Source organism: Hypomesus nipponensis, chromosome 9, assembly GCF_054491055.1.
Source record: "Hypomesus nipponensis isolate SF chromosome 9, ASM5449105v1, whole genome shotgun sequence".
Lineage (NCBI taxonomy): Eukaryota > Metazoa > Chordata > Actinopteri > Osmeriformes > Osmeridae > Hypomesus > Hypomesus nipponensis.
In genome coordinates this window covers 11,569,218-11,590,806 of record NC_140369.1, presented here as the reverse complement: position 1 = coordinate 11,590,806, position 21,589 = coordinate 11,569,218, and the positions used below count along the sequence as shown (strand labels likewise).

General features: G+C 41.9%; 1 protein-coding gene across 2 annotated transcripts in view; it reads right to left on the bottom strand.

The window, feature by feature from the left end:
- The window catches only part of fbln2 (fibulin 2), a 33,285-nt gene extending 16,743 nt beyond the window's left edge, over positions 1-16,542 (bottom strand). For both annotated transcript variants that reach the window (XM_084705227.1, XM_084705228.1), the window contains exons 1-5: positions 16,433-16,542; positions 13,044-14,631; positions 2,025-2,142; positions 1,739-1,868; positions 555-750 (exon numbers count right to left, since the gene is read on the bottom strand). In XM_084705227.1, the coding sequence (XP_084561353.1) occupies positions 555-750; positions 1,739-1,868; positions 2,025-2,142; positions 13,044-14,535 (1,936 nt within the window). In that variant the 5' untranslated portion in view covers positions 14,536-14,631; positions 16,433-16,542. The remainder of the gene's footprint in view (positions 1-554; positions 751-1,738; positions 1,869-2,024; positions 2,143-13,043; positions 14,632-16,432) is intronic.
- Positions 16,543-21,589: the final 5,047 nt, after the last annotated feature.

The window sequence follows — 21,589 nt, the reverse complement described above, 5'->3', positions numbered from 1 at the left end:
ATCCTTGATGTCCCTTGAGTTTGAAACAATAAAAGAACTAGAGGAAAAAAGCTGGTGCATAGTGTTACGAGAAATATTCATCTTACCCTGGCAGTAAAACTGAATCTATCAATGTAAGATGTCACTGCTATTAGATACTTGATGCATCAGAGACAAAAGAAAACTTTGCTGGCATCGATAGAGAGGCAACAGCCTGCACAACCATCTGGTCCTGATTCATCCCAGCTTGCCGACATCTTCCTCCATTACTCTCAATGGTAACACAACACCTGACGGAGCCGGATAGGGCATCTGTCTCTCTGAGTTTCTATCAGACTTGGCCCATAATCCACCTGTGACATAAACTCGAACAAGAAACAATAGCAATACTTCATCTACAGACGTGCGTCATGCCTCAACTCAGAAACACGGTCATTTTTAAAGATGTGTAAAGCATTTTGATGGTGATTGTAAACACAGTATACACACACACCACAGTTTTAACACGCACAGTAAACTACAACAACATGTTACAGTACATAGACAGTGTCCGTGAAGTCATGTTTCTACTTTACCTTTCTTTGGCAGGGCTGAAGGTTTAGGCATCTCCTTCTGCTTTAGCAAGGGCTGGTGGAGGCCCACCTCCTCATCATCATCCTCGCAGCAGGTGAGGAAGACGTGTCCGCAGGGGTAGCCCAGGTAGTTGTGAGCATCACAGCCGTGTCCCTCAGAGCGCATGCGCAATCCCAGCGCACAGCAGCTGCAGCACACCTGCCCATTCAGACAAAACAGCAGAGCCTATTAGGCCTTTTTTCCCACAAGTGTGCACTTCACCTTCCCACTCGTTCCCACTCTGTGCGGCTCTCCACATTGAGCCGTGTTTAGTAAACATGAGAGGCAGGCAGGCAATACGAGACTAAATAGGTAAGTATGGCTCTGTTACTGAGAGGTATTAGCTGCCAGACTCTGAAGCTGAGACCAAGGCAGAAGAGAAGGCCAAGACTGTCCCTCTGACAGACCCTGCTGGAACAGTGACCCCACCCAATGGTTCTGCTCTGCTGCCCGAAACACATGGAGCCAAATCAACATGTCTTCTCTGTGAGAATTGCAGCTTTTACTTTAACTGACATCAAGAAAAAAAAGTTAACTTTCCTCTCCCCGTATGGAAGTATTCTCAGGTTTCAGCGATGAACAGAGGTCCAATCGAGTATAAGGCCATTCGGCAAATAAAGTAAATTATCTCCAACAAACTCAAATAAACTCTCTGACCTTTCCACAAAACTTTGATACTGGCATCACTATCTGAAATTGAAATCTTACCGAGGCCAAACACCAATGTCTTCCAAGGCATGATTAAACAGTTCAGATTCTTATACTAACCACCTAACTTGTTTTTCATCGCATTCAGTACATTATCCAGAAGGAGCCAAAGAATGTCCAGTGTTTGATTGGACTAAATCAAGGGTGGGACTGCATGGTTGGAATTGTCTATAAGGTTTCCGTTCCATTTAACACAGAGGTTTTAGATAAAATATTGATTTAGTCTATCTTTTCACAGATGGTATGCTTGCCGAGAGACTTGATTGAAGGCAATCATGAGAATATCCACATAGCACAACATATCCAGTTGTCTGCGTTTTTTAAGTACCATATTTCTCTAGACATAACTATTACAGTTCAGTCAGAATGTAGAACTTCACAGTTTCTTTGTGGGCCTGTGGCTTAAGGCATAGCTGGGGGGCTGGAACACGTGACTTGCCTGGTGGGAGTCTTCTGTGCACTGGTCCCCAGTTCCCACCTCACACAAGTCTCCCCCCCTCGCTGCAGTCATTCCAGCTAGACACCTGTTCTCCCTCAGAAACCCTGAGCAGCACTGCTGCTGAGCAACACTGACACACACACACACACACACACACACACACACACAACAACAACAACAGAGTAGACATGTCAGTTTTGATGATTGTAGAACAAAGTGTTTACGTGTCAAAGTTCGCATGAAGCATATTGAATGAATCCAGAAACGGTGAAAAGATCAGACTTACCTACATACTGAGTATTTGTCATGTTTCAGCAGAGCTATGTGATTGCAGTGGTTGTGCTCCGCTGCCCACCTCTGGCCAACCTCACAGCAGCTCTCCACCAGGTCTTTAGCAGAAACACCTGGACCAGTTACACCACAGACACATACTTTCACATACAGCCTGCCGGATTTATGAAATCAAAACACATAAGCAGTAAATCCAACAGCTTGTATCATATTACACCCCAGTGCAGTGTTGCTATACTGCGGGGAGAAGCGAGACACAGTCCACAGGTACAGTGCGCCCTCAGACAGACACCTACTGTACTCTGTCTAGGCGCCACAGGCCTCTCTTCATGAGTTTGACAGCTGAGCGAGAATTCACAGCCTCGATGACAGAAAAATATTTTACAGTCTGTTCCATCCCTTGTATCTTTTTACTCCACACATTCCTAGTTTAAGATGACTGACGTCCAGGGAGGGGGATTTCATATTGCTCACATGAGAGGGATCAGTCCCATGACCAGACTGTCACCACGTAGATTGAGAGAGTATCGGTCTGGCGATGGGTGGTCTGAATCATAAAGGTTATATGCATGCTGCCACATCCTTACTGACAGGATTTCTGACAACTACAGACACATGCAGGGATTAAGGAGAAGAAATAAATGTATTTTGTGGAACTCAGGTTCACGTCTTGATGAATGCTAAATTTAAATGGGAAAAAAAGCTGTCACTGGGCCAAGTATGCTTTCAACCTTTGCTCGCTGTTCATGGAATACAATTTATAAATTGGATACTATTTGTAACCTTTCCAGAAATACCATCTATACTGTCAATGAACAAATGTCCAAAAAAAATGCCAGTAATTATCTAAATCGTTTCCAATTTGCTGCTGGATCTACTCCCTTGTCAACAAAAAGGGGAGCAAATTCAATGTAATCAATTTAGGCAAACGATAAAAGAGTGAGCCGAAAAAAAAGAAGGAAATCATTACATTTGTAATTAAATGAATACCTCCCATTTCTGAACCGTGTTGCTATGAATCACCCGTGTTAGTTTCAATCAGGGCTTATTTGAAGCAGGCACTGCTGACGTCAGCCTCAGCACAGAGGGACAATGACGTGGCTGCCATCCCCGAGCCTTCATCCTGCTGGACTGATCTGTGCCCTGCTGCTCAGGTGCCACCCGGCATGCTGCCCTGTTGGTCATCAGGGGTACAGACACACAGGCTGGTGCAGCGCTGCACTGTGGAGATCCTCACTATCTGTCTTTCTGTGTCACATCACACATGCACACACAGTTCTGTCAATCAACTATCTTAAGACTAGGAGTCAGGAGGAAACATTTTCAAACAATAATGGCAAAATTATGCAAACAGGCCACATTGTACAGGCCCCATTTTACCCTCATTTCAACATGAAAAAGGCAAAACGTCAGCAACGCTGACACCTTAATGCTTAATGGATTTCATTTTGAGCTTGTCTTTGAACATCCTTTTATTCTTCCTGCTCTTTTCAGTTCATTGTACGGCACACTTCCTTTAAAGCCGAGTAAATAATCATCCAGAGCAAAGAAAGTCAGCAGCTTACTTTGCATAATTTATAGGTTCTGTCTTCAGTAAATATGAAAGGCTCTGTAACAAGCACCCATTTCTTATAATTTACAAAAGCACAAGCCACATACTGTATCTTAATACAATAATATATATTACTTTGTTAAACTTAAAAAACTAATATATATTCGGTAAAGTTCACAATTCTCTTTAGCAAGAAAACGTGTATTGTATATTTGTATACAGCTGGAGTGTACATATCTACCAAAGTACATTCTCTATCTAACAGTGAAAGGAAAGACACACTGCCTATCCATCATTCAATAAAGGATGTTTATGGAGATACAGAGATTACAAGAGCAGGTACAGTGTGAGGTTAGAATGTACAAGGCCTCCTTAATGGCCTTCCATTTCATGCTTTTAAAGAGGGCTTTACAGCCTCAGTCCAAATAGATGGAAACATACAGTTCAACTCTCACCTAGGTTCAAAGGTTTTTCTTTGTCAGTTAAACCATGCGAGAGCTGAACCCAGTAGCATTTCCCAGTGCTATGTGAAGTATGTTCCAGGAGGGCTTGCCAGAGACCAAACATGAGGTTCAACCGGAGGGTCAGTTGCAGCTTAACATTCAGGAACAGTCCACTAATTACCAGAGAAACAATGGACATCTATTTATAGCTGAGACACCAGACTTTTGTCAATAACTTAATTTATGAGATACTAAAGTAAACAAAGAGCACATTTTTGATATATTTTCTGCTTCTGAAATGACCAGCAGGATTACTAACCATGTAGTTTCACCAAACCAAATCAGTATGTCTTTGAACGTCCTTGTCGTTATGTTACCTACAGCTAGATCACTTCTAGCTCTTACAGGCCTGGTCTAGAGCATGCTCACATTTATAATCATCTATTCATTCCAAGAGTGAAAACAAAGCATACTTACTATGTTACTATGTGTGACTATAACCATTTTGGTCGCCACAAAATGTACCATACAGTATGCACAGTATGATAGGTATTGTGCTATTGTAGAGTGTAGGTCGTTATATTGTTTGTGTCAATGTATGTAAAGTATTTGGTTATCTATTTTATAAAACTCTATTGTATTGTATGTGTCCAAGAAATATTTCATTCAGGACAATAAAGTCTGTCTTATCTCATGAATAAATACAACCAACAGGAAAGGAAGTCCTAGTTGAGGCAAGAGGGGAGTGGAAAGTGAACTTCAAACAAGTGGCCATACCAGCCCTGGGCGTACGTCACCTCTCTACCTCAGAAGTTCCCTTCTTTTAACAGACATAAACTTGACTGACGTTCTTCTTCCTGACAGGAATGTTTTTTTTTAATGTGTTTATTTGTGCAAGGCCATGTATGAATTGACTACGTTCTCATGTTGTTTAATGTGTGTCAGTTTAATACAACCATAAAAATGCAATGTCAGGATGTGGAAGTGTCTTGGCTCCCACCACTCTGACATGCATGTGAGATATTCTTGCCTCAAATCATTTAAAATGCTATCTATCAATGTTGGTCCAAGATAAAGAAGCCACACACATATCTAGCAGGGGAACACAGTATGTTCCCTTGTTGGACAGTGTCACCACACCAACACTAGTTTTGACATTTAGAGAAATGAACTTGGCCTTCATAAACATTCAAGTAAAAAACACATTCACTGTAGGTCACCATTTGAGTTAAGCACAAGTTGTCTGCCCCCTCAGCCCTGAAACTAAGATCAAATCAGCAGCTATGTTCTCATTAATATAAACTTGTCATCATTTACTCTCATATGCAGTCAATTTAAGTTACATGGCAGATGAATTTTGGACCAGCCTGTTATGCCTCTCCTTAACAATGACCTCCTCACACACACAGACTGTTACAAAGTTAAATGGCCACATGGCTGGCCAAGCAGTGTCATTTCTATGACTTTTCTCTTGTGGTTTAAGGAGCTCATCTGTAAAACAGATGGGAATGACTGGACTAAAGCATGTGCTCACCACCATCTCCAACTGACTGAAACAGGTCTGTCTTTGTGCCTGAAAAGTAGTATTTCAAAGTCAATGTGTGAATGGAAATGGTATACTGTCAATGACAAGTTTCAGTTTTGGCCGATGGTTTGTGGTTAAAGGAAGGCTCAAAATTACCTTCAAATTCATACAGCAACTTTTCAAAGGGACATTTTCATGCATAGTTCAATATAAATTGCATTTTTGGTGACACATTTGCAATGGGACCAGCATAACAAAGTAAATGAGCAATCCAAAGAGATATTTCATTATCAATAGGAATATGGTTAATTGGAAATAGTTTACTTCTCCATTTTTGGTAAAGCAGAAAAGTAATTGACTTTTCAAAAATCTAATAAACCTCAGAAGACATTCTACTAAGAGTGTCAAGTTATATTCCTATCGTACAGTTTAGTAAGTACAATGTCTATTCAAAACCACTTTGCATAGCTTCTTTCAAACGTCCTTTGAGCCTTCAAGACTCAACGACAAAGACAACATAATACACAGTCAGGAGTACTTTTCCTACTTGTCCCATTATGCTTTCTCTTTCTCCAGGGGAAAATACAATCTCTTGTAAAGGATTTGGAACAATGGAGCCATCAGGTTTGTTTGTGTTGCTCCCCACCATAATGAGGCTTTGTGTAGCAATGCTAATCTCTGCCGATGCCCTGCATGCCTATCCGGTCTCTCAGCTCCCATCAACTCCTTCATGTCTGGCAATCTATCACTCCCAGAGACACGTCAACACATCCCAGCCTCCACAGGCTCCCTGGGCAGCAGGACCCAGCTGGAACTGGCTTACACCAAATTCCAAGGGTTTTATCCTTCTGGATCTACCACATCTACTCTACGTTAGTATCAAAAAAACACCATGCTCTGTAACTGCAATACCGTATCACTGTTGAATGCAAAACTCAGTTTCTCTATGCTCATGAGATATTCCAGCCATAAATAAAGGTCAAATAGCATCAGATGGATTAACTGAATTTATAATTGGAGCTTGTACAGTAGTATATGGTGCTGGCTTGCTTTTGCAAAGGGATCCTTAAAGACCCGGTGACATGGCTGAGTTCAATAAAACGTTTCTGGATTACATCTGAGTCACTTATTTCATATCCTGGAAAGACTTTCCATCTGTTATACTCTATTATGCTTAATACCAGAACGTCAGACAAAATCATTCACTGGTCTGTTTGGGACCCTACCAACAAGTCATTCAGTTCTGAGCTATGGACCAGACAGGGCTTTGAAGTTGGTGTGTTTGAATGAGCGTTAGCCTCCTGGCAATAAGAAGCCTGGACTCTTTACTGAACCTGCTTCATTCAGACATCCATGACCAGGCCATTCAGAGTTTGAGTCTGAATGTAAAAGCAACTCTATGGAAGGCTAAACGTGAAGACAGTGGTTATCCTGCTTAAATTAGTTCTTGTAAATTATAACTGATGATAGGATAGTTAGTTATCTGTCTCAAACTAACAGTAGTCAGGCAACTTTAACTACTTCAATGGAATAATATCTTTCACCAGCTTTATAATTGTATGGATCAGACACTGTATCCAAACATTCACACTGTAAAACGATCCTACTAGAGAAGCTCATCAGGATATCTCTTTTGCAAACTTTTCTGGGACTCGGTACAATTAAATGCTACACACCCTACAACCAAAGTGTTCTTTGTTTCACATTCCTTAGCTGACAGAAATGTCATTGTTAGAAGTGAAAGATGATTATCTTGATTGTTTACAAAACTGATAGTGTTCTGTTACTGCAATTACCCAAGGGATGCCGGAAGAGCACTGCATTCTCTCTGTGTAAAGTTGGTGAGAGATTCGAGAACGCCTGTCCAACTGGAGTCACACTCATGTCCTAAACAAACACCACTACCTACCAAGGGCTTACATGATATTCATAGTAGACTAAGTTTCCTAAGGTTTCTCTAGTTATGCACAGGGAGGACACATTAATGGAAAGCAGTGGTGATTGTACAACATAAAACCAACTATAACAAAGGGAGGAAGGTTAGGCTGGGTGAGGTGAGGTGATGGAAAGCTACATTAATCATCAATACTTTCCCTTCACAAGACTGTCTTCCTGTCTCCTTTATCAAATTGGTTCCAAGTAGTTTTACTTCAGATAAGTAAAAGGCACAATCCAGTGACATCCTATCAATTTGACCCAAACTCACAAGTGAGGGCCTCATTTACTGTACATAAGATCATTTTCTCTTTTTTATAGAAGCAGGCACTCTCAGATGGCATTTTATATTCTTGTGAGGAATAATAAGAAAATCACTGCTGCATTTCTTAGAATTCAAGCCTCACTCTACAGAACCACATCATGTCTGAGAGAGAAGAACCCTCAGGCAATAGAAATAAATAAGGTATTGATGCCTTTCTTCTTTCCTAAAACACTAATATTGTATGACACAAATGGGATAAAGTCCAAGTCCGGTATTTTAGCAGATGTAATATTTATCTTGGCCATAGTTCAGATGTTTATGCAGCCTGTGATTTAGCAACACACAAGGTTTTTATGCGTGCAATGCCTCTAGTTCTTTTTGACCGCCGCGGACGTTTGTTCAGCCGCTACCCTGTGGAATTGTTTCTATGATGAGGGCTACAGGTCAGGTCTGGCGCTGGGATGTGAGTGTGAGGAGACCCTCATAGGAGTTCAGTTTACCCTGGGACAGTGGAGCCATAGGGAGCAGAAAATTGCTTAGGGCTTAGGGTGCAGAACATAGTCCCCGTCGGCTCAGGCTCAATAACAGGGCCCTCTCATCCATCAAATAGAATAGTGTTTTCACACTCAGACAACGACTTCAAGTAAAAGCCTGGAGCTCCTGAAAATCCCCCACTACAGTATATCACCAGGCAGTGGTCCCCTAGACAGACAGAGCAGACCCAGGGGTGCTTCGTAAGGGACCTACTTCTACATCGTAAATAACAGGAAGTCAAGCATCTTAACTGCACTGTGGCCCTCTAACTGAGCAGGACCTCACTAGTCACCTTCGGTCAACTCAATACCTGCGGTAATGCTGGTTATAGAGCTTGATGATTTGTGATCACTGCTGAGCTGGCTTGACCTCATTTAGGGGATTGTTGTTTGACCCTTTAACCTAAAGAGCTTGACCTAGTCAAGGTTAATCCAGCACAGGTCAAAAGTGCAGACTGAAGTCTCTGCCACAGCTCATGGGATATTCCAAAGTAAGCCATATATATAGATCTTGAACACCAGACATAATGCTATGACTGCCAAGAATAACAGACAGGTTGAGAGCTCAGAGATAGGGGTTTGAACTGTGATTACACTACCATCTGTGAGAGACAAATGATACACACAACGTGTTTACTGGTGTGAACTATTGCATTTCCATAAGTAATTTATAAATCATCATGCCAATAAATGACACACATTCACACGGACGAAGGTTATATACTGCAATACGTACAAGGTGACAACGTTTGTATTTAGTGTCATATTGCAGCTCTAGTAGATGCATTATCAACAACAAAAAAGGAAAATTCCCCAACCTACTTCAGTAATACTGTACAGTTCTACTTCCCCACGCAGGGATGTAAGGTAATGGAGCAAACTGAGAACAGACTGTGTCAGGGGACAACTCTCTGAAGCCAAACTGGCTTTCCCACCCAGTCTGCTGCATGAGGACAGGGGTCATACCGGCACATACACACGCTCCAAGGTCTGCCAACAACAACAACAAAGCACTGGGAGAGCAGCAGCCTGCGTCTGCATGAGCCGGCTCAGAACAGCAGTGAGCAGACGGCCATACATCTGGAACACTCTCGCACTGACTTACTAATGTTGGGCGACCATCGAGCCCCTGCAAGTATGGTGTATTCAAATGAGATACGGCCATTTTGAGAAAAAAAGTGGAGCTGATGTTTTTCTGACTGCTGCTAATGTGATAGCAGAGCAACACATGTGAGGGTGGCATCTGGAGCATTGTGACTCGGTGGAAAGATCTCCAGCTGGAAGGGTAACTAACATGGGCCTTGCACCAGACCCTCTCTGCTACTGGAGCAGCCCAGAGCATGGCCTACTGGGGACTGGCAGCTGAACTGAGACAGAGGCCTCCTGACTCTGGCAGGTGTCAGGGCTGAGGGGCCACAGGGACAGAGGCAGTGACAGACATGGTGGATTTCAATGAGTTGGTTCAAAATCAGGGCACTCTTTACCTGACACTGGTCTGGTTGGGTTAAAACTTTGGTGTATTTTTGTTAAGTTTATTCACTGACAATATTTTGGAAGCTATGTTAACAAACTGAATGGTGACAAACTGGGCGACTTGGATAATTTGTAGAGATGAAGGGTGTGAATGATGCACAGTGTTGTCGCTATTTCACATAGACTTTCATGATGAATATGGCTAAAGAATGCAGAGAGATAGTTTGAACACACTGAATCAATTTACCATCTTTACTTAAGGCTTGAACTCCCTCACTCACTGAAAGATAGTGATGCACCAAGGGAAAACTGCAACAGCGGAGACAAAGACATCCATCCACAAATTCAATAAATCTGTTCACAGTCAACTCTGGAAATGTAATAAAAAAAAAATAGAAAAAATATTTTTCATATGATATCATTGAATGTCTATATCCAAATGAAATCAAACTAATGCTGTTAATATTGGACAAATGAGAGGAAATTGCATTATAAAATTTAATTTGTAATGTGTGTTTCTATTTTTGTGTACTATTAATGTGGACATCCTCCAGATTGTAATTCAGCAACCTAATTTAACTTTAACGTTCGTAAGACCAGCCACGGAGTTTAACAAACAGAGAAAACTACATTTACATTTATGCATTTAGCAGACGCGTTGATCCAAAGCGACTACCAAGAGAGAGCTTTACATGTGCATAGGTCACTGATCATAACAACGAGATAGCCCCAAACATTGCAGGTAGCAAAAACAAGAAGCATACATTGTGAAAACCAACCAAGTCCGAAAAGAAAGAACCATAAGAGCATGTAGTTAAACAAGTTACAACTAAACAACATGAACCTCAAAAGTGCAAGGGTGTACCTGTGGAAAAAGCAACAATAATACATTTCACAGTACAACAATTTTAAGTCAGTTTCAACTAACCAACAAGAGCAACAAGTCTCTCAGTAAGAGTCATTGTGATCCTGGAGGAAACTAACATCAGGTCCAAAACTACATTAATTATATTTGTTTTACTTGAAATTTCATTTTGTTTGTGACCTCAACATTAGAGAAATTGAAACATTTAGTTTTTTTTCGAAGGCCTCATCCGTGTCCATTTCCATGTACATGATCCATGTACACCACCAGGGTACAAAGATTGTCTTTGGATCCTTTTTGATCCAGCAGTTATACAAAAGAGTTTACACACCACAAAAATCACCAAGACACACACACACACTATGATAAAGTGATATTATGTGTGCAACTGATTTTTCTAATACAGAGGCTTAAAAGGTGTGGCAGAATACAGTTTTCTCTTTGTTGAAGCCATGAGTGCACGTCTCAGTGTAAAAGTGAGTGTAAAATTGTGGTGCCAACTGATTATATGCATCACTGCAAAGCTGTACACCCAATGAGTACTTAGTGCCCCATGGTCTATAAGATTTGTTGAAAGTCAACTGACAGTCTTTGTGTCTGTTGATCCTACCAAACAGAGGCTGTATATGTCTGTCTGTGAGTGTGTCGGAAGCGCTTGACCAGTGTACCTGCCAGAGAGCAGACTGTGTGACCAGTGTTTTGATTACAATAGATCCCAGGGGATGTGTGGAACCCAGACTTTGTTTCCCACTCTGACCTCTGAGCCAGACTCAAGCTAATATAGAGTACTGGGGAACATATATTTACCCCAGACAATCCAACACTATACTATTCCAAAGCTGGTGATAATTGTGTCCTGACTGGGGCTGAAAAACAAACAAACCGGATCACAAAATAAAGTTGGGACAAAATGGCTGCTAAATTGAATACACAGAAATCATGTGTCCATCAAAACATCAAAGCAGAGCGCAGCAACAAATCACTACAGTACACTAGACATAAATGTCTGTTCCTCCAGATGTTCCCATCAGTCATCCTACATCCACAGTAAGGTGCAAGGACTAGTGGAAATGCTACAATATTTTTCATGTTGGAGAAAACTCTAACTTGCAGATTGTTTTGTGATGCTATGCCAGGGTGATCCACTGTCAGCAGGGATAAACTACAGCTCTGCTGCATATGTTATCAGAGGAGAAAAGAGGCCTACCCTGCCCTCGTATCTTCAGAAGAAGTCGGGGAGAGGCAACCTGTCAAGGGCCCTAAGTGGTTCTATCTACAGAAAGCAGTTTATCTTGAATTGGAGCCTCCTGGCATACTGCAAGATAAGTAACTCCATGGCTTATCCTCTGAAGCAAGACAAACTGGAAACATGTAATTTTGGAAAATGGTGCTGAAAATGTTCCCTTTATGTGGTCAGGGTATAATTATCTGACTGCAACAACCCAAAGGGATGCAAGTATTATCATTAAGGTTGAATGAGCAACATAAGTTGGCATTCCATTGTTTTATATATACTACATTGTTTAATTACATTGTATCACAGATAGCTACACCCTGATTATTGCTGTACATATTAGATACAACATTTATTAAAGTACATTCCACATCATATAGGAATGCTTAATGAATGTAAAATTACAAAATGCTCACATACAGAACACACATGCAGGATGTTTAAAGTTGTGGCAACTGCTGACATTCAGCCATTTAACCAATAATGTGTCAAAAAAGTTCCCCCCGTGAAAATGTATTAAAAGTATCAAACTTTCCCTACAAAAGTAAAAATGTATTTCTATGCCTCAACATTATAAAAACCTCAAAAGGTCTCTAAGGATGTGTTAGACAACACAGCCTCTCCAGCTACCTCTGCAGTTGTGTCCTGCTGCAGATTGGCAGCAGCACAGGCCACTAAAGCCCAGCGAGCCGCTGCCTGTTAGGTGAGTGGTGGTGTTGACTTATACGAGGCTGAAGTGAGGGGATGTCCACAGCAGGAGTGTTTGGCTCTATGCCCCAGACAGACCCCCTGTGTTGCATGTGCATACTTATGTTCATATGTATAGGGAACAGAGAAAGAGCCTCATTGATATGTTACGCTAGTCATGATACACATCCTGACTTTACCTAGTATTTATAAGCACAAGGGGGGGAAGAAGATTGTTTGGCAGTTACACTGCTATGTAAGTTGTGGGAATAAATATGGGCCAACTGGGCATAACTTTACACAAAGCTCTTGTAAACATGAGGAATCGTGGGACAAGTATTACGTTATTGTTGTCATTTTCAACTCCATGAGAATTCCTACAGATATGAAAAACAATCAGCAGTAGGATTATGGCCATTGAAAGAACAACTATTATGGAAAAAATGGGTTTTGAACTGTCAGTCAAAAAACAAGTTTTACAATACATAACTTTTCTACTTACCGCTTCCAGGCTTTGGAAGTAAAACAGGACTATTGTCCCTCACTTCCTCCTCCTTCTTCTCCCCCTTCAAATGTTCCGTGTCCTCACTATTCGGGTTAAACAGAGTCTGGGGCTGCTTTGTGGGACGTTGACCTCCATCTGGTTTCAGCCTCAGGAAAGGCTGGCTGGTGGGGCTGAATTGCACCGTAGGGAGAGTGTGCTGCTCAAGCTTCCTAGGGGATTTAGTGCTGGGCTCCACTGTGGTTCTTTCATGGTAACTAGCTGGCTCCCTGCCATTCCACTCAGCGTGGCTGCTAGGTGTATGTCTCTCCTGTTTCCCAACACCAATATCATAAGGCACATCCTTCCCCACAGGCCCACTGATGTTCCTCAATGTAACTACCCTCTCCTCTTCCTCCTCATCCCCCCCTAGTTTCTGAGGGTTTATCTGGCTTTCAGTGCTACTTGGCCAGATACTGGTGGTGAAGTCTTTGAGATGGGAGGTGGTCTGTTCCAATGTCACCGTCACTGGGCTGTTTGTCACTCTCTCTCTGTCTCTGCCAGTCACCTGTGCTCTGTCTCTAACTGTAGTGCCCTCATGAACTCCGTAGCTCTCCCTTAGCTCCAGTTTGCCTGCCCTGTCATAGCCCTGATGTGAGGAGGTCTTATGTGTCCAGTCTGGGTGTGACACAGAGATAACTCTGTTCGAAGTGGAAGACCGCGTGGGAACAGCCAAGTCCTTGGTATAGGGATCTGGAGTGTACGTGGGGTCGTAGTCATAATCCTCCTCCTCTCCCTCCTCCATGTGTCCCGGGGCCGGTTTGAAGAGGGGCAGCTTATCGCTGTGTGAAAGCCTGTAAGGTTTGGAAAAGTGGTCCACAGGACCTTGCTGACTGAATGTGTAGGGGTCATTGTGAAGCTTCTTGAGTGAGTTCTCGTCAGTGGTCGGGGCTAACATGGGTTTCTGGACATTGGGTGGGTCACAGTCTGGTACTGGGTAGCACATCAGCTTCCCTCCATCGGTGGGACAGTGGCAGACCTGACAGGAGTCCATGTGGAAGGAGTGACCAGCCTCATACTTCTGTCCAGTGTGGACACATCCTATACGCACACACTCCGTACAACCATCTACAGGCTCCGACACCTCGATACAGTTGGCGGGGATCTCAGGGCAGCTGATGAAGTGACAGCTGATTCTCCCTCCTCCTTCAGGACAGGAGCATTCAGTGCTTCCATAATCTACAAAGTAAGAGTCTCCCTCAGGTACCTTTCCGTTCTTGAAGCCAGCGTTGACACAGTCGTAGTATTGGTAACCCTCACATGTGCACCCCGTCTGGGCACAAGTGGCACAACAGGCACCGCTCTCTAAGACCTCCTCCATACAGTTGTTGAGAACAGGGCAATCCACTCCAGTGCAGTCTCTCTGGCACAAACAGCCACTTAGACAGAGTGTGATCAGCACACATTTCAACAGGGTCATTTCAGTAATAGTTAGGTGAACCAACTTTATCATACAAACATAAAACGTTCAGGTTTCAGCTCCCGGTATGCTTGTAGTCCTTAAGGACGCTGCTGCTGTCTTCCCTCATGAATCACCTTCTCTCAGGACCTATGTTTTCAAGACAGTGAGAAAGAGAGAGTGATAGTAAAGCTTCAAATTTAAGTAAACTGTTTGAGCCACTGTCTCAGCCAACATCCAGCTTCACAATTGAGCTCAGCCTTTCAAATTAATCCCCTTTTTACCACCGCAAGGTTGTCCACAGTCCTGACATTTTGATTGCATACTGTCACCCATGTTTTACAATGTTCTCTAATATACACAGTCCTAATAAATGAAATGAATGAAAATCTAAGATTAAGATGAGGAAAGCACTCATTCATAACTGCTTTTTGATGGTGGTTGAGGTTCATCAGTAGTTGATTATGCTCTCTAAGAACCTGGAAGATTGGAAAATAACTACTTGTATCATCTTAAACAAACCATAACATAGATTTGAGTTTTAACTGCTGAGATGTATACTGATGGCCAACTTCTTCTGTTAAGTCAGACTTGATTGTGCTACCCGTGGAATCAGGAATAATACATCTCTGTTTATTTTATTTAGGTTCTTAAATAGAACTAAGATGGTCTCCTTTATTTTGAAAGGACTTTCATAGTCTTAATTTCTCTAAATTCTTCAATGAAACCAAATTAGTCTCTAAACAGACTTGGAGCTATTTTAATGCAGTAACTGTTTCTGATTTACCATTATGAAAGTTTTGCCCAGGGATATGGCTATTGGTATATTCCACTATGAAATAGAGTTAACAGTGTGATATATTTTAATATCACATTTTAAAACCACCCACAGTTGAAATTCATATCCCAGATAGTTGTCAGGATTGGAAGTACAACATTAAAATGTGTTTTGCATCAAATATGGCATTGCACCTCACACCATGCATACGGTGTCCAACATCAACACAAAGAGCTTCCTGCTAGGAGCCTAGTACATTACTATCTGAAGCTCTGGCCAGATTGGCCTACATCATATGATACCCATAAAATTCCATAGAGTTCATTAACATTAATCTATTCTGAAACAGAATGTTGAGAGATGACTATGACATTCACTAAGACTATTTTTTTTCATAGCTACACTGCATGTACGAGAAACCAACTCAAAATTCGAATGATTTACTCACTCCAAAGACTAGCCATCACTTCTACATTTTGTATTCCTACTCACTAAAACTGATCACTGTAATGGCGCACTGAGCAAGTCATCAAACTTGCAGGCTTTCCCTCTGGCAAAAGCAGTAAGGGATTCCTCTGCATGCTCTCAGCTGATCTCTGATGACTCCCTGATGTCACTTAGTCTGCCAAGAGGAGGGGACACATTCTTCCAACAGTTCTTAGTCTGGCAACAGTCAGATTCACAAACACATTTGCCGTTTTATTGCCCCAGAGATTAAGGATGCATGTGGGAACGTATTTAACACACAGAAAATGCATCACAAGAAAACAAATGGGTAGCTAATGGCATTGTGCTTCCCTCAACAAGTATCATTGAGGGGAAAATAAGTAGTTAGCAATAGCTGATATATGGATTTCTTTTTACAATGTTGATTTATTTGCAACTCATCTCTGAAAAATTTCATTTGACTTATATTAAAGTGCACCACCGCTCTCACGTGTTGCTTTTGATCATTTTCATCAATCAAGCAAATACATATTCTAACGACTTTTGTTTTGATTTATTATAGGGAAGTTTATAGCAGCCTATAGGCTATCGATTAAACTGGTTCCTAAGGGAAAAGCATTGCTGTGTGTACACGTTGTCGCAATCTGTGTAGTTTTACAGAGCCACAGCTTCGAGTGTGAAACTTAAACATTGCAATATTTGAGATACTATTAATGAATGCGTTACCTTAACTTTGATTTGCCATGGGTTGAAGCGTGTCCGAAAAAAATCCCTCGCGAGTCGCTGTACAGTTGTCAGTCTGAACTCGTTGACCAATGTATTGCAGCTGAAACCTTAGCAGCTTGTATACTTAGTCAAGTGGGAGGTACAAAACTTTCTGAGATCCAAATGCTCCATCGGATGTCCCGTAGCCATACATTTCTTTTAGGCTGCTTTACAACTCTTTACCGTAGTAAAGAGTAAATATATAGTAGTAAATATACAGTAGCATAGGCCTTCACATTTCATGTTTATTTAGATCATGTACTCTGTCAAATAACTGGAATATATGCCTGAAAATGTGTTTTACACCCACATATTATTAAAATTACTGTCACTGTATACGTATACAAGTATATACTGTATGTAAAGTAGATTTTTAAAGATTAGACCAAATTCTTTTGGCTCTCCCTCAAGATGAAGTCCCTCTGAGAGCTGGGGGATGGACACTGTGGCAAACATCACTGATGTCCAATACACTTTCTTTTAGGACCTTGCATGTACCTATTAAAAGCAAAGGTCACAACCTTGGCCAAACAAAAGCCTTGTGCCTAAGTAATTACTCAAACTGTGTATCCGTTATGTTAGCCAGCATGACCAAGACCCCAGCTTCTGTCAGCTGCACTTGAAACAAGTCATACACTCACATACCTGGTTCTAATAGTCTTTTGATCCCTTTATCTGTTTGGATTTCCATGATCCAGAGCTCAAGACCAATGCGAGCGAGCTATGTTCCACTCAATCCCCTTAAAGATGAAAGACCTAGGTCTGCCAGGCCTCCCCATTGATACCATTGTTTAGCCCCATGGCTGACAGTCTTGACATGCTTGTCCATGTAGTATGATTTTCTATGACAGAATACACAGATCACAAGCTGAATTTTATAGAATAATTTTTACAACCAATACTTACACATAGAAAATTCTGTAGTCTATTTGACATTCAACATCAATTGAAAGATTAAAATCATTAGTATAGAGTATAGAGTAGACACATTATTTCACTACTGTGGAACATTTCTCCACGAACTGAGGCAGCAAATGGCAACTGACCAAATTACTCTCACTTCTTCAGTCTCATGTCTCAGTTTCCTGGTGCCGAAAACAGCACTCCCTCTCATTTGAAGTGCCATAAATTTGGCATTGAGCAGTGCCTAGGAAAGCCTGAAGTTCATAACACTCCATCCCCCAGCCCAAATGAACGCCGTCATGACCAGCTGTCAGGACACTGGATGTGTTGGTGGTTGAGGTGGTGGTGGTGGTGGGTGATATATGTGAGGTAGTCTGATCTCTGTCATAGATATACCACAGCAAGGGGTTAAAGCAGCCTTCCATATGGGCCTGAGGCAGGAGAAGGGAGGGGGGTAAAGGATATTGTGGTCCAGAGAAAAACATACACATATGCAGTGGACCCGTCAATCCAAAGTACTACCGCAACTGCAACTAAAAGATAGCAGAAGATAGCGAGCTAGGATATGCCTACTGAAGTAGGCATAGTATTGAATGCCATTATTAATAATTGTCAAGGTGTGAAGAGTCAACTTCCATCGCAGCACTTTGCATGTGTATAGCATGGTCCCGTTCACCCACTATGTTACCCTAAAAGTGGTATAGCTCCCGTCGCGAGGGTGAGATTTGTGATATCTCAGTGTGATCTCCGGGGGAAGTTATCAAAGACAGACAAGTCTTTGAAAGAGCCCCAGGGAGAATGGTTTATCTGTGGGATCATCAAGGAGCTACCAGCCTCACTGGTGTCCTACTTCCATTCAGTTGCAGGATGGGAGGAGCCGTGATTGCTGATGGGGCACACCGGTGACCAGTGCCATAGTCCTTTATAAGCGAGGCCTCTCTACTAATTTCAGAGACCTCCCACACAAGTACTGTTTTACTATCAAATTCAATGGTTTCTTTGTGAGAACTTCAAATTAAATACATATCTAGATGTTACTAGATGGAGCTTATCTCCTTCTCTGACACTGTGACATGAGGGCTGCCAGCAACATATTAACAGCCTTTTGATTCCATCAGAAGTTTAAGCACAACACACAAACTCTCTTTAATATGTCATTGAAAACATTAATCATAAGCAGCCTTCCTGCACAGATTCTGTCTTGACTTTTCCAGTCAACCACACTGCAGTATGTAACACAAACATCTCAAAGGCCACAGTAAGAGTCATGTAACACATCTTTCAAGTTGACATGTACTGTATATGAATTGTGGACAAGCATATCTTGCTCCTACATTGTGCATTTTAATCAAGGGGGATATCTTGCTTTCCAAGCTTTACAGCTGTAGGGCCCTTTTCTAGATTGGGAGAAAACTCTTCTACCCCGACTAGGTAAACTAAGCCCTTAGTTTGAAAACTACTGTGAGTCAAAATAGTTAAAGGATACATTATTTGTTGCATTATGATGCCATTAGGTCGGAAACATCATGTTTTAAAAGGCTTATCATGTATCAATTGCTTGTAAAAAGGGCTGTACAAATACATTTTGATTTAATTTAAAAAGGGAAGTTGCACAAATATTTGCTCCCATATTTGCTTTGGCAGACCTGGGCAACCCATTGTTGCTAGTAGGTTATCCCTAGGAGATGCAATTCAGTGAATTTCTGAACAAAGAGAAGGGTAGAGTGTGTAAAGCCGAAGGTATGGATTCCCCATTAGCATAGCACAGCAGGCTGTTTCTCCTCACACAGTGTTCGGTGGGCATGTGGCTTTCTGAAGCAACAAGACATTTTTTATAATACACTTATGTGTAGACATTTTAGGTTTTAGCTGTACAACTGAAAATGTGGACATGTACAAGCATTTAGGTGTCTTTATAATTTACCAAGCTGGTCAGACGCACGTGAAATAAGCAAAAAATAAATTCTCAGATGTGTCAAGACGTTAAACAAATATTGTTTTCCACAATAATGTCCATGGTGTTAATGAGACTAAATTAAGTGCTTCATCTTATTGTAAACCTTGTTGCACATAATCCTAGCCTTTGGTCACAAAGTCCTGAGTCCAGAAACAAGGTGTGCAAGACACCTGATTGTGTAAAAACGAGGCACTAAGAATCCCAAAATGCTTTGCTGACTCAAACCTGAAGCACTTAAGTCAGACACAGCACGTCATGAGGGGACAATGTATTATTTTCATGTGGCTTTTTGAGCTTGCTAGTGTGTCAGCTTGGGGCTCACCGATAAAGTGGCCAGCCTGTTTGGCATTGTGGTGTGTGTCACAGAACAGAGAGAAGGGGTTACAAGGGTCTGGAATGTGTCCTCTGACTACTCCAATCACTAGCCACAAATAGGACAGCACACTGGAAGCCGAGGACACGCTTTTAAGCACTGGATGGCTGGATGAGCTGGAGCCTCATAATCTACCTATTGGTGGCATCATGAGTTATGTTTGAGGATGATGACTATGTATTGTCAACCTTATCATGCTTGAAGATGACAACATATTTCTCTGACTCACCACTGTTTTACAACAACTAATATCTTTATTTTTATCACTGTCCAAATCAATGTAATCTGTTCTGATATTCTGAAGGATAATCTGAGGTTATGAATTTAGTGACACCATAAACCTTCATTTTTCAAAACTTGGGAAACAGCAGGCAAATTCACTTTGTATTCTAATGACATATCTGTCACGGCAGCAACATCAAGGCGAACACTATCTTTCCTCCCCTTCAGATCTCCATCCTGGCAGATCTGAAAGAGCTGAATGTTTCTTTTCGGAGGGATAGTTTCTTGAATACATCTATTTGCACCGCTCAGTTAATCAGTTCCTGATTTCATGAAATATTCATCTGCTACCTGCAGGCACTCAGCTGGGGTCTTTGTTTTCCAGAAGGGTGGCACGACACAGAAGAGGAATCCAAATTATGCAACTCTACAAATTGGCTTCCTGTGTCTTTGTCATTCTGGACTGCAGATAGCAAGCCAGAAGCAAACCACGACTCAATGTCATCACAACAGATGACTCGAAACTGTATTGCTGGGAAATAAACAGCGATTTATTCTGAATGCACTCCTATTGTGAGACCTGCAATGGTAGGTAACTCTGGCTGCAGTATACATAAGGCGTTATACATATACATTTAGTCATTTAGCAGACGCTCTAATCCAGAGCTACTTACAGTAAGTACAGGGACATTCCCCCCGAGGCAAATAGGGTGAAGTGCCTTGCCCAAGGACACACCGTCACTTTGCACAGCCCGGAATCGAACCTGCAACCTTCTGATTACTAGCCCAATTTCCTAACTGCTCAGCCACCTGACTCCCCTCAGCCACCTGGTGACTCACCTCAGCCACCTGACTCCCTTTAGTCATTTAGTCATTAATCAGACGCTCTTATCCAGAGCGACTTACAGTAAGTACAGGGACATTCCCCCCAAGGCAAGTAGGGTGAAGTGACTTGCCCAAGGACACAACATCATTTTGCATGGGTGAGAATCGCACCGGCAACCTTCAGATTACTAGCCCAATTTCCTAACCGCTCAGCCCCCTGACTCCTGTGTGCTTGTGTAGACTCTATTTAGGGTAATCAGAGGGCCGATACTGTACTCCATGCAACACAACTATCTCCAGTTACACAGCAATTTGAATGACCAGGTTCTGAAGCTCTTTTCAGCATAACACCATGGACTTGAGGTACAGTTGGAGAAGTAAGATTGGAAAGAGCATATCCAACTACACCATCATCAGCTCCCCCAGGTCCATATTGTTTTCCAGTGGATGACTCATCACTAGATAATCAAACCATGTCACAGTGTCAGTCAGTTTACTCCCGATGTCCTTTTTGAATCCAGATTGTCAGAGGCCCAGTAAGAAGAGACAGTGATGCTGTGAGAAATGGGACAAAGGATCCCAGGCCATATGGCCAGCAGATCCACAGGACCCAGCCTCAGGCAGGCTATGTACAATGCTGTTTAAGAGACAACTGCAGACATCCTCTCTTCCTAGATCCTGGATACAGTTAAAGTGATTGTGCCGTATCTGTATGTCCATTTAATAACCAATAACTTAATTATCGTTGCCATAATGGTTCTATCGTCGATAGATGAGCCTTAAAAGAGACTTCATGCACCTAGCCGTCTCTGGGTTTGTCTTTTAGTTTGTTGATCTG